Source organism: Lissotriton vulgaris, unplaced genomic scaffold (assembly GCF_964263255.1).
Source record: "Lissotriton vulgaris unplaced genomic scaffold, aLisVul1.2 SCAFFOLD_535, whole genome shotgun sequence".
Classification (NCBI taxonomy): domain Eukaryota; kingdom Metazoa; phylum Chordata; class Amphibia; order Caudata; family Salamandridae; genus Lissotriton; species Lissotriton vulgaris.
Genome location: NW_028250319.1, coordinates 564031 through 576401, shown reverse-complemented (window position 1 = coordinate 576401; position 12371 = coordinate 564031). Strand labels below are relative to the sequence as shown.

Here is a 12371-nt window from a genome sequence, read left to right as displayed (position 1 = left end):
AGGACATTCCCGTAATCCATACGGGACGTCACAAGTGCCTGGGTCATGGTGCGTCTGGCTTCAAGTGGAAGTAGATCTAAGGTGTGATTGAGTGTTTTTAACACCCCAAAACACTTTCCCACTAGGCGACGAATGTGGCCCTCGTAGAATAGTGTGGGGTCAACCCATATCCCCAGATTCTTTGCCTCCTTACAAGGAATGGGAGTTGGACCTAAACATGGTGGCCACCAGTCCGGTGTCCAGCTCAGGTTAGCTCCACCGACCACCAGTACCTCGGTCTTGGAACCGTTTAATTTTAAACAAATGCGAGTTCATCCATAAGGCCCGAGCCTGCATACAGGCCTTCAAATTGGATGCTGCAGTTAAAGGTGCTTGAGACAGGGAGATCAACAGTTGGGTGTCATTGGCGTAGGAGACTAACTCCACTCCATATGCTTGCACCACTTCGGCAAGGGGGGCCATGTATAAGTTAAAGAAAGTTGGACTCAGGGCAGAGCCCTGAGGCACCCACTGTTCCAACGCCACCTCTGTGGATCTAAAGGAGCCCCGTTGAACCTGAAAGCTTTGACCTGTAAGAAAGGATTTCAGCCACCCCAGAGTGGAACCCGTAACACCCGCCCTGTTTAGACACTGCAGCAAGATGGAATGTCAGTGTCAAACGCCGCACTGAGGTCTAGCATCACCAGTGCCATGGATTGTCCGGCATCTGCCCCTCGTCTTAGGGTCTCAGTCGCTCTCAGAAGGGCCGTCTCAGTCGAGAAACCTGACCGGAAGCCCGATTGTGAGGAATGCAGGATGTTAGCCTTCTCTAAGTATGCCATCAGTTGAGAGTTTGCCACTTTCTCAGCCACCTTGGCTAGGTATGGTAGTAAAGAGATTGGCCTCCTCCACTTATCCAGCTCTTCTCCCTGGCAAAGGTTCCTCTTGATTTCCCAGAAGTGATCAAAAAAGTCTGGGGTCTATGCCCTCATTTTCATTCACAGAAATTATTTGTTCTCTGAAGGCAGAGAGTGTCTGTGCCCAGACAAAACCAGTTCTGTCTTCACTGGTGCAGTTTCCTGGCAGGAGGTGGAGTCAGCATTGTTGAAGGCAGACCAGGCCCAGGCAGGTGAAAGGAAATCCCCTCTCCTCTAAATGCAGCCCAGGTGTACTCAGCCCAGCCCTGACTCTTCAGAATTCTGGAGCCACTGTTCTTCTCCTGCCCCTTGTTGTCAGAAACAGTGGTTCCTGTGGAATAATAGAATCATATATGGATAATAAGATGCACAATTGCAATGGAAGGTTTAAAATTAAGTCAGAGGCCGAAGAAACTATATACACCTATGGTTTTGGTTTGATACAATCGTATTTTATATTTCCCAAACAAAATTCTATATAAAAGGTCATTTGGCCAACAGCAGACAGACTGACGCTATTGTGCGGCCCGCGTGGTGGATCGTCACACGCTTTGAGGACTGTAATAATTGAAGGATTCGTCTTCATTGAAAAATACTCACTTCGATAGACGAGCTTCACACCACAGGTAGGTACAGACCACCTTATTGAACATTTGTGATTCACTGGTCAGCGCGACAGCACCGCTTGTGATTTACACCAACTCCAGAGTTCCTCATTGCCATTTTCATACACGTCTCTGTGTATCATCAACACAGTAACAGTGCTCAGCTACCCACTGAGTGCTGCCCTCTGACATCATTTTAACCTTTCCATTGTGATTTTGCATCTTATTATCTATATATGATTTTATTATTCCACAGGGACCACTGTTTATGACAATAATTTACCCACCCAGGTTTCTTAGTGAGTTGGGTTCACTTGTTCATGTCCTGACTTCTCCAACCCCTGTCATCCAAAGCCAGACATGCAGTACACAAACCTAGCAGAGGCACCCTGGATGGTTAGGCAAGAAAATACCTAATTTCTAAAAGTGGCATTTTCTAACACAGAATGTAAAAATCACCTTCACTAAAAGATGTATTTTAACATTCTGAGTTCAGGCGTTCTAAACTTTATTTTCCAATCTCGTTCACAGGGTCAGTTATGTTTATGAGATGTTTTAAACAAACTCCCCATTCTGGCCTATGGGAACAGAAAGCCTTGCAATAGTAAGAAATGAAATTGGCAGCCTTTTAACTCTCAGGACATGCCACACACATCAGAGCATGTCCTACCTTCCACATACAATGCACCCTGCCCACAGGGGTAACTTGGGTGTACCTTAGGGGTGACTGATATGTAGAAAAGGGAAGGTTTAGGGACTGGCAAGTGTGCGCACTTGCCAAGTCGACATGTCAGTCCCAGACTGCACACAGCTACTGCAATGGCAGGCCAGAGTTACATTTTACAGGTTGCTTTGGCAAATGGCACAACCAGTGCTGCAAGCCCACCAGCAGCATTTGATTTACAGGGCCTGGGAACACAAAGTGCACTGTAATAGGGTCTGACAGGTATATCAAATAAGCCAATCATGGAATCACTAATCCACAATAACACTTTACAAAGGGAGCACTTGCCCTTTGGCACGGAACAGCAGTGTCAATCTGCTCAAAGCATCTAGACCAGCAAAAATGGAGTCCAACACAAAGCAAAACACAGGAGGTAAAGGCAAAAAATGGAAGGGAGACCCACGCCAATGGTGCCAGGTCTAACAACATGGTTATAACTCAGTCATGGCTCTCACTCAAACACAACAAAGCCCTGAAATGTGCTAGATGTAATAAAGGATGATATCAATGATGTCACTTTTGATGATCAACAATGACATGTGTGATGTCATACACAGAGTATTGTTATGTTTTGATCCGTTTATTTGTAAGATGCACTCTCATCCATGAGGGTATCCTGGCACTGATGGGGTGGCATGAGTTATAGACTGCACCACAACCATATCTGGTTAATTGTATCGCTGTTTCTTGTTTTGTTGCTTCATATGCCTTCTGTCCATCTCTGGGTAAGCTATATCTACATAGAAAAATGCTTTCTGTTCAGGTTACGGAAATGGATGTATGGATTTCATTTTAGGCCCGTGTAGAGTGAAGATGCTGTGCTGCCTTACTCAATTGTTTTTATGTAGGTTCATGCAACTGTTTCGAGTGGTATTATAATTCTGCGCTCGCTATATGTGTATGCATCAATACATAAGAACCATACATACTTACTTGCATTTAGGTATTTGTTTTTTTGACACTTGCACTCGGCGTACCCTGCACTGTTAGTGCACAGCTCGTTATCAGCACAGGCAGGGTCACACAGCGGCACATCTGCAACATCACAAAATAACAGATCAGAAGCTTTGAAGACAGTCTCTTAATGGCAACAATGCTAAACACACCAACAATTTACAGCACTTCTACTGAACACACCAGCACTGTGACTCAGTGCAGCCGTCTAAACTGCTTGTGCAATGACAGCTTCTAACTCAGGGGTCATCCTCATCCCTTACATGTGTGAGAAGTGGGTGAACACAGCTTGGAAGCCCAAGAGCCTGTGGATGTCACGACTCGCAGGTCTATTATGTCTGTGTATTAAGATGTGATTATCTCATGCTTGGTGCCCCATGTACTCAGCTCTGTCAGGCAATCCAGCAGGACAACACACATCATTCACATAAGTACATGCCATCATACATGTTTACAGTTAGGTAGAGGTATATAAAGTGTGAGCTCTACTCCCTGACACTGCAGATAAACTAATGGTGTATTCTGCAACCCCCTGCAAAAGCACTGCTGGTGATCTCCTGGTGTTCTCTGCACAACCCCTGAAAGGGCACTGCTGGTGATCTCCTGGTGTGTTCTGCACACCCCCTGTAAGGGCACAGCTGGTGAACTCCTGGTGTGTTCTGCACACCACCTGTAAGAGCACTGCTGGTGATCTCCTGGTGTGTTACGCACAACCCCTGTAAAGGCACTGCTGGTGATTACATGATGTGATCTGTACACCCCATGTAAGGGCACTGTTTGTGATCTCCTGGTGTGTTCTGCACACCCCCTGTAATTGCTGTGAAGGTGTAATGTCTACTTATCTTACAATGGAGAGAGCTGTCTTTCAATGAGTAAACCATTGATGTGTGTGGGGCTCTCACTGTATTCATTATTTCTAAACAATGTAATTGTTCAATTGGTGATGAGGAATACAGTTAGTGAGATCTCTCTCGTGTGGTGCAGTGTTGGTGGGAGCAGTCACGGGGTGTGCACCGGTTCCTATAGGTACTGGATTAACACACAGTGCACACACGGAGCATACTGGAGAAGTGAAGGTGCCTTTTACTCTGCGACAAGGGTGAGTAAGGGAGACCTCTCTTGTGTGGTGTATTGTGGAAGCTGTGTCTGGGCATGCACTGGGTGCCTACAGGTGCTGGATTTTAAGCAGCTTTGTCACTTAGAATAAATTAACTATTTTAGAGGCTGTACAGAAACTTTCCTGCACTAAATCAAAGTTAAGAGAGCCAATGGGGAAAGTGGGCTGACCTGTTACCCCATGCTGCATGCAGTCGTTGGAGAAACCATAATGCGAATGGCAGTTTCATCATCCAATGGATGTCGCCTGCTCAGCATAACCCCTTCTTTATATTTATTTATGTATTATCTACTATTTTTGGGGGAAATACAATAGTCTTGTGGGCAAACTACAGCTATGTACAAGGCCAGGCCTTAAACATCTCACGTTAGCAACAGCCAATTCTGAACCCTTGAGGTGCAGAAGAGAAAAAAATAGTGACAAGGATGGGTTCTAGATCAAGAGTGCAAATGGTTAAACAAATACGGTCTTCCTTTAACGAGTGAGCCTCTCCCATCTTCGAAACATGCACTCCACTTGCAGTTTGCCATTTAATCTCAGTTTGTCTTGGAAGTCATCTGCTGAACCACTGAAGATTCATTACTGTTGAAGGTATTGAGAACTAGGGAGGTTGTAGGGATGGTTATGACCACTAAAGATTCCTATGATGCCAAACTAGAATTACAAGTAATTTTTCCTTCTCACTGGTCCTTCATGAGACTCCTCTCTGATAATCATCAATGTAGGATAAAATAGCCAGTGTATCCATTGAAAGCAGGTGTCAACAGTGAACAGCAGATGTTACATTCTATTATAGATGAAAGACAAGAGCAACCTTAACCAAAGTTGCATCTTAAGTAAGCCTGAGAGGTGAACTCCATTACGCAGAGCTCGCGGAGTTCCGAAAACCTTCGCTCTGAAGCTTTTTTTCCACAGTTGCGCTTGCCAAGATTAAGTCGGCAAGCGCAAGAGAGGAAAGACCATCTCCTGGTGAGATTTCTCAATGCAGGCAGTCAGAAGTCTCAATGTGAGTGGTTGCTTATGCTTGTGCCTGCTCACATTTAGAAACCATCCGTTTGTGTTGAGAAAACTGCAGCTTGACTGGAAAATCTACTCGAGCAGCAAAAAGGAAGTAGTGCCCACTTGCGCTGTGCATAGTGTTATTCGGAAATAAATTTCACAGCAAAGACAAACACCCAGCCCCTGAAAAGTACCGCAAATGGCATTTTTCTAATGCACTCTGCCACTTGCGGAGCTCGGCGTAACGTGGTGGAGTTTTTTGTGCACTTTACGGAGCTTCCTGGAGGATGTCGCGGAAGAAGGTTTCCAAAGGCTTGTTTCTAGCAGTATTCAGAGCACTCCTAAAAAACACACGGAGCACTCAGCTGGACAATGCTAAGCCATGTCTTCCCTGGACCCGAATCAAGCATCCTAGGAGCCGATCTGGGACTGGGGGTGAATGTTTTGCCATTGTCCAAAATTCTGTCACCTTGTGTGCTTTGCTGTTCACCCTATGTGGGAAGGGAATGCTCAGACGTGGGTCTCGTGCTCACTAAGCCACTGGAGTCAAGCTCTCCTGGCTGAAGACGAGTGTTAGCCAGAAACCGGTCCTAGGATGCTTGATTCCGGTCCAGGAAAGACATGGCTTGGCAGTTCGGGCTGTACTGTTACCATGAAGCACAGGGTCAAGGCTGATTTGCATATGGCCATGTCTGAACTGGGATGGTGTGGAGTGCAAAAAAAAGATGGATTTCGGCCCAGATGTCTGTACTTGGGTGAATGTATGACATTGTTCTGCATTCTGTCCATCAATTGTTGTTTTTGCATTTGTCACCCTGAGTTGGATGGGTATGATCAGACGTGAGTCCCATGCTCTCCACACCGCTGGAGTCAAGCTATCCTGGCTGAAGATGGCTGATAGCCAGAAACCGGTCCTAGGATGCTTGATTCAGGTCCAGGAAAGACATGGCTTTGCAGTTGGGCTGGACTGTTACCATGAGGCACAGGGTCAAGGCTGATTTGCATATGGCCATGTCTGAACTGGGATAGTGTGGAGTGCAACAAAAAGATGGATTTAGGCCCAGATGTCCGTACTTGGGTGAATGTATGACATTGTTCTGCATTCTGTCCATAAATTGTTTTTGCATTTGTCACCCCGAGTGTGATGGGTATGCTCAGACGTAAGTCTGATGCTCTCCACACCATTGGAGTCGAGCTATCCTGGCTGAAGACTGCTGATAGCCAGAAACCGGTCCTAGAATGCTTGATTCCGGTCCAGAAAAGCCCTGGCTTGGCAGTTCGGGCTGGACTGTGCCCATGAGGCACAGGGCAAAGGTTGATTTGCATATGGCCATGTCTGAACTGGGGTGGTGTGGAGTGCAAAAAACTGATGGATTTAGGCCCGGATCTCTGTACTGGGGTGAATGTATGACATTTTTCTGCATTCTGTCCATCAATTGTTGTGTTTGCATTTGTCACACGAGTGGGATGGTTATGCTCAGATGTGAGTCCACTGCTCTCCACACCACTGGAGTCAAGCTATCCTGCCTGAAGACAGCTGATAGCTAGAAACCGGTCCTAGGATGCTTGATTTCGGTCCAGGAAAGACATGGCTTGGCAGTTCGGGCTGTACTGTTACCATGAGGCACAGGGTCAAGGCTGATTTGCATATGGCCATGTCTGAACTGGGATAGTGTGGAGTGCAACAAAAAGATGGATTTAGGCCCAGATCTCAGTACTGAGGTGAATGTATGACATTGTTCTGCATTCTGTCCATCAATTGTTGTGTTTGCATTTGTCACACGAGTGGGATTGTTATGCTCAGATGTGAGTCCACTGCTCTCCACACCACTGGAGTCAAGCTATCCTGCCTGAAGACAGCTGATAGCCAGAAACCGGTCCTAGGATGCTTAATTCCGGTCCAGGAAAGACATGGCTTGGCAGTTCGGGTTGTACTGTTACCACGAGGCACAGGGTCAAGGCTGATTTACATATGGCCATGTCTGAACTAGGATGGTGTGGAGTGCAAAAAAAAGATGGATTTAGGCCCAGATGTCTGTTATTTGGGTGAATGTATGACATTGTTCTGCATTCTGTCCGTCAATTGTTGTTTTTGCATTTGTCACCCCGAGTGGGATGGGTATGATCAGACGTGAGTCCCATGCGCTCCACACCGCTGGAGTCAAACTATCCAGGCTGAAGATGGCTGATAGCCAGAAACCGGTCCTAGGATGCTTGATTCCGGTCCAGGAAAGACATGGCTTTGCAGTTCGGGCTGGACTGTTCCCACGAGGCACAGGGTCAAGGCTGATTTGCATATGGCCATGTCTCAACTGGGGTGGTGTGGAGTGCAAAAAAACGATGGATTTAGGCCCAGATCTGTGTACTGGGGTGAATGTATGACATTGTTCTGCATTCTGTGCATCAATTGTTGTTTTTGCATTTGTCACCCCGAGTGGGATGGGTATGCTCAGACGTGAGTCCCATGCTGTCGAAACCACAGGAGTCAAGCTACCCTGGCTGAAGACGGCTGATAGCCAGAAACCGGTCCTAGGATGCTTGATTCCGGTCCAGGAAAGACATGGCTTGGCAGTTCAGACTGGACTGTTCCCATTAGGCACTAGGTTAAGCCCTATTTTGCATATGGCCATGTCTGAACTGGGGTGGTGTGGAGTGCAAAAAAATGATGGATTTAGGCACAGATCTCTGTACTGAGTTGAATGTATGACATTGTTCTGCATTCTGTCCATCAATTGGTGTTTTTGCATTAGTCACACCGAGTGGGATGGGTATGCTCAGACAATAGTCCCATGCTCTTCACACCACTGGAATCAAGTTATCCTGGCTGAAGACGGCTGATAGCCAGAAACCGGTCCTAGGATGCTTGATTCCGGTCGAGGAAAGACATGGCTTGGCAGTTTGGGCTGGATTGTTCCCATGAGGCACAGGGTCAAGTCTAATTTGCATATTGCCATGTCTGAGCTGGGGTGGTGTGGAGTGCAAAAAAACTATGGATGTAGGCCCAGATCTCTGTACTGGGGTGAATGTATGACATTGTTGTGCATTCTGTCCATCAATTGGTTTTTTTGCATTTGTCATCCAGATTGGGATGGGTATGCTCAGACATGAGTCCCATGCTCTCCACACCACTGGAGTTAAGCTATCCTGGCTGAAGATGGCTGATAGCCAGAAACTGGTCCTAGGATGTTTGATTCCGGTCCAGTAAAGACATTGCTTGGCAGTTCGGGCTGGACTGTTCCCATGAGGCACAGGGTCAAGGCTGATTTGTATATGGCCATGTCTGCACTGGGGTGGAAAGGAGTGCAAAAAATGATGGATTTAGGCCCTGATCTCTGTACTGGGGTGAATGTATGACATTGTTCTGCATTCTGTCCATCAATTGTTGTGTTTGCATTTGTCACACGAGTGGGATGGTTATTGTCAGACGTGAGTCCCCTGCTCTCCACACCACTGGAGTCAAGCTATCCTGCCTGAAGACAGCTGATAGCCAGAAACCGGTCCTAGGATGCTTGATTCCGGTCCAGGAAAGACATGGCTTGGTAGTTCGGGCTGGACTGTTCCCATGAGGCACAGGGTCAAGGCTGATTTGCATATGGCCATGTCTGCACTGGGGTGGTAAGGAGTGCAAAAATGATGGATTTCGGCCCTGATCTCTGTACTGGGGTGAATGTACGACATTGTTCTGCATTCTGTCCATCAATTGTTGTGTTTGCATTTGTCACACGAGTGGGATGGTTATGCTCAGACGTGAGTCCCCTGCCCTCCACACCACTGGAGTCAAGCTATCCTGCCTGAAGACAGCTGATAGCCAGAAACCGGTCCTAGGATACTTGATTCCGGTCCAGGAAAGACATGGCTTGGCAATTCAGGCTGGCCTGTTCCCATGAGGCACAGGGTCAAGGCTGATTTGCATATGGTCATGTCTGAACTGGGTTGGTGTGGAGTGCAAAAAAACAATGGATTTAGGCCCAAATCTCTGTAATGGGGTGAATGTATAACATTGTTCTGCATTCTGTCCATTAATTGTTGTTTTTGCATTCGTCACCCCGAGTGGGATGGGTATGCTCAGATGTGAGTCCCATGCTCTCCACACTACTGGAGTCAAGCTATCCTGGCTGAAGATGGCTGATAGCCAGAAACCGGTCCTAGGATGCATGATTCCGGTCCAGGAAAGACATGGCTTTGCAGTTCGGACTGGGCTGTTCCCACGAGGTGGAGGGTCAAAACTGATTTGCATATGGCCTTGTCTGAACTGGGGTGGTGTGGAGTGCAAAAAAACAATGGATTTAGGCCCATATCTCTGTAATGGGGTGAATGTATGACATTGTTCTGCATTCTGTCCATTAATTGTTGTTTTTGCATTCGTCACCCAGAGTGGGATGGGTATGCTCAGATGTGAGTCCCATGCTGTCGAAACCACTGGAGTCAAGCTACCCTGGCTGAAGACGGCTGATAGCCAGAAATCGGTCCTAGGATGCTTGATTACGCTCCAGGAAAGACATGGCTTGGTAGTTGGGGCTGGACTGTTCCCATGAGGCACAGGGTCAAGGCTGATTTGCATATGGTCATGTCTGAACTGGGGTGGTGTGGAGTGCAAAAAAACAATGGATTTAGGCCCATATCTCTGAAATGGGGTGAATGTATGACATTGTTCTGCATTCTGTCCATTAATTGTTGTTTTTGCATTCGTCACCCAGAGTGGGATGGGTATGCTCAGATGTGAGTCCCATGCTGTCCACACCACTGGAGTCAAGCTATCCTGGCTGAAGATGGCTGAAAGCCAGAAACCGGTCCTAGGATGCTTGATTCCGGTCCAGGAAAGACATGGCCTGGCAGTTCGGGCTGGGCTGTTCCCATGAGGCAGAGGGTCAAGGCTGATTTGCATATGGCCATGTCTGAACTGGGGTGGTGTGGAGTTCGAAAAAACGATGGATTTAGGCCCAGATCTGTGTACTGGGGTGAATGTATGATTCAGAAAAGGGGGTGGTGATGAACAGAGTGTCTGAATTAAGCAGACCACTCTTACCCAGTCCAAAGATCAGGGCTTGATCCATCACCGTTTTTCAGCTCACTGCACCATCCCAGCTCAGAACTTGGCTATATGCAAATTAGTCTGACCCTGGCCCAGTGCATCATGGGAACAGGGCAGACCAAACTACCAAGCCAATTCTTATACTGGGAAGGAAACAAGCTACCGGGGACCGGTTTCTGGCATTTCAGCCGTCTTCGGCCCGGCTTGCTTGAATCCTGATGGTGCAATGAGCTAGGGACTCACATCTGAGTATACCCTTCCACGCTTATGGTGGACAAAAATGATTCAGAAAAGGGGGTGGTGATGAACAGAGTGTCTGAATTAAGCAGACCACTCTTACCCAGTCCAAAGATCAGGGCTTGATCCATCACCGTTTTTCAGCTCACTGCACCATCCCAGCTCAGAACTTGGCTATATGCAAATTAGTCTGACCCTGGCCCAGTGCATCATGGGAACAGGGCAGACCAAACTACCAAGCCAATTCTTATACTGGGAAGGAAACAAGCTACCGGGGACCGGTTTCTGGCATTTCAGCCGTCTTCGGCCCGGCTTGCTTGAATCCTGATGGTGCAATGAGCTAGTGACTCACATCTGAGTATACCCTTCCACGCTTATGGTGGACAAAAATGATTCAGAAAAGGGGGTGGTGATGAACAGAGTGTCTGAATTAAGCAGACCACTCTTACCCAGTCCAAAGATCAGGGCTTGATCCATCACCGTTTTTCAGCTCACTGCACCATCCCAGCTCAGAACTTGGCTATATGCAAATTAGTCTGACCCTGGCCCAGTGCATCATGGGAACAGGGCAGACCAAACTACCAAGCCAATTCTTATACTGGGAAGGAAACAAGCTACCGGGGACCGGTTTCTGGCATTTCAGCCGTCTTCGGCCCGGCTTGCTTGAATCCTGATGGTGCAATGAGCTAGGGACTCACATCTGAGTATACCCTTCCACGCTTATGGTGGAAGACGAGTGTTAGCCAGAAACCGGTCCTAGGATGCTTGATTCCGGTCCAGGAAAGACATGGCTTGGCAGTTCGGGCTGTACTGTTACCATGAAGCACAGGGTCAAGGCTGATTTGCATATGGCCATGTCTGAACTGGGATGGTGTGGAGTGCAAAAAAAAGATGGATTTCGGCCCAGATGTCTGTACTTGGGTGAATGTATGACATTGTTCTGCATTCTGTGCATCAATTGTTGTTTTTGCATGTGTCACTCTGAGTGGGATGGGTATGCTTAGACGTGAGTCCCATGCTGTCGAAACCACTGGAGACAAACTACCCTGGCTGAAGAAGGCTGATAGCCAGAAACCGGTCCTAGGATGCTTGATTCCGGTCCAGGAAAGACATGGCTTTGCAGTTCGGGCTGGACTGTTTCCATGAGGCACAGGGTCAAGGCTGATTTGCATATGGCCATGTCTCAACTGGGGTGGTGTGGAGTGCAAAAAAACGATGGATTTAGGCCCACATCTGTGTACTGGGGTGAATGTATGACATTGTTCTGCATTCTGTGCATCAATTGTTGTTTTTGCATTTGTCACCCCAAGAGGGATGGGTATGCTCCGATGTGAGTCCCATGCTCTCCACACCACTGGAGTCAAGCTATCCTGGCTAAAGATGGCTGATAGCCAGAAACTGGTCCTAGGATGCTTGATTCCGGTCCAAGAAAGACATGGCTTGGCAGTTCAGGCTGGACTGTTCCCATGAGGCACAGGGTCAAGGCTGATTTGCATATGGCAATGTCTGCACTGGGGCGGTATGGAGTGCAAACAAATGATGATTTAGGCCCAGATCTCTTTACTGGGGTGAATGTATGATATTGTTCTGCATTCTGTCCAATTGTTGTTTTTGCATTTGTCACCCCGAGTGGGAGGGGTATGCTAAGACGTGAGTCCCATGCTCTCCACACCACTGGAGTCAAACAATCCTGGCTGAAGACGGCTGATTGCCAGAAACCGGTCCTAGGATGCTTGCTTCCCATCCAGGATAGACATGGCTTGGCAGTTCGGGCTGGACTGTTCCCATGAGGCACAGGGTTAAGGCT

The 12371-nt window shown here is 47.5% G+C and overlaps 1 protein-coding gene across 1 annotated transcript in view; it reads right to left on the bottom strand.

Moving 5' to 3' along the window:
- LOC147663291 (IgGFc-binding protein-like) overlaps positions 1 to 12371 on the bottom strand; it is a 248438-nt gene that overhangs the window by 149926 nt on the left and 86141 nt on the right. The window contains exon 3 of the mRNA XM_086950554.1: positions 3159 to 3260. Within this exon, the coding sequence (XP_086806680.1) occupies positions 3159 to 3260 (102 nt within the window). The remainder of the gene's footprint in view (positions 1 to 3158; positions 3261 to 12371) is intronic.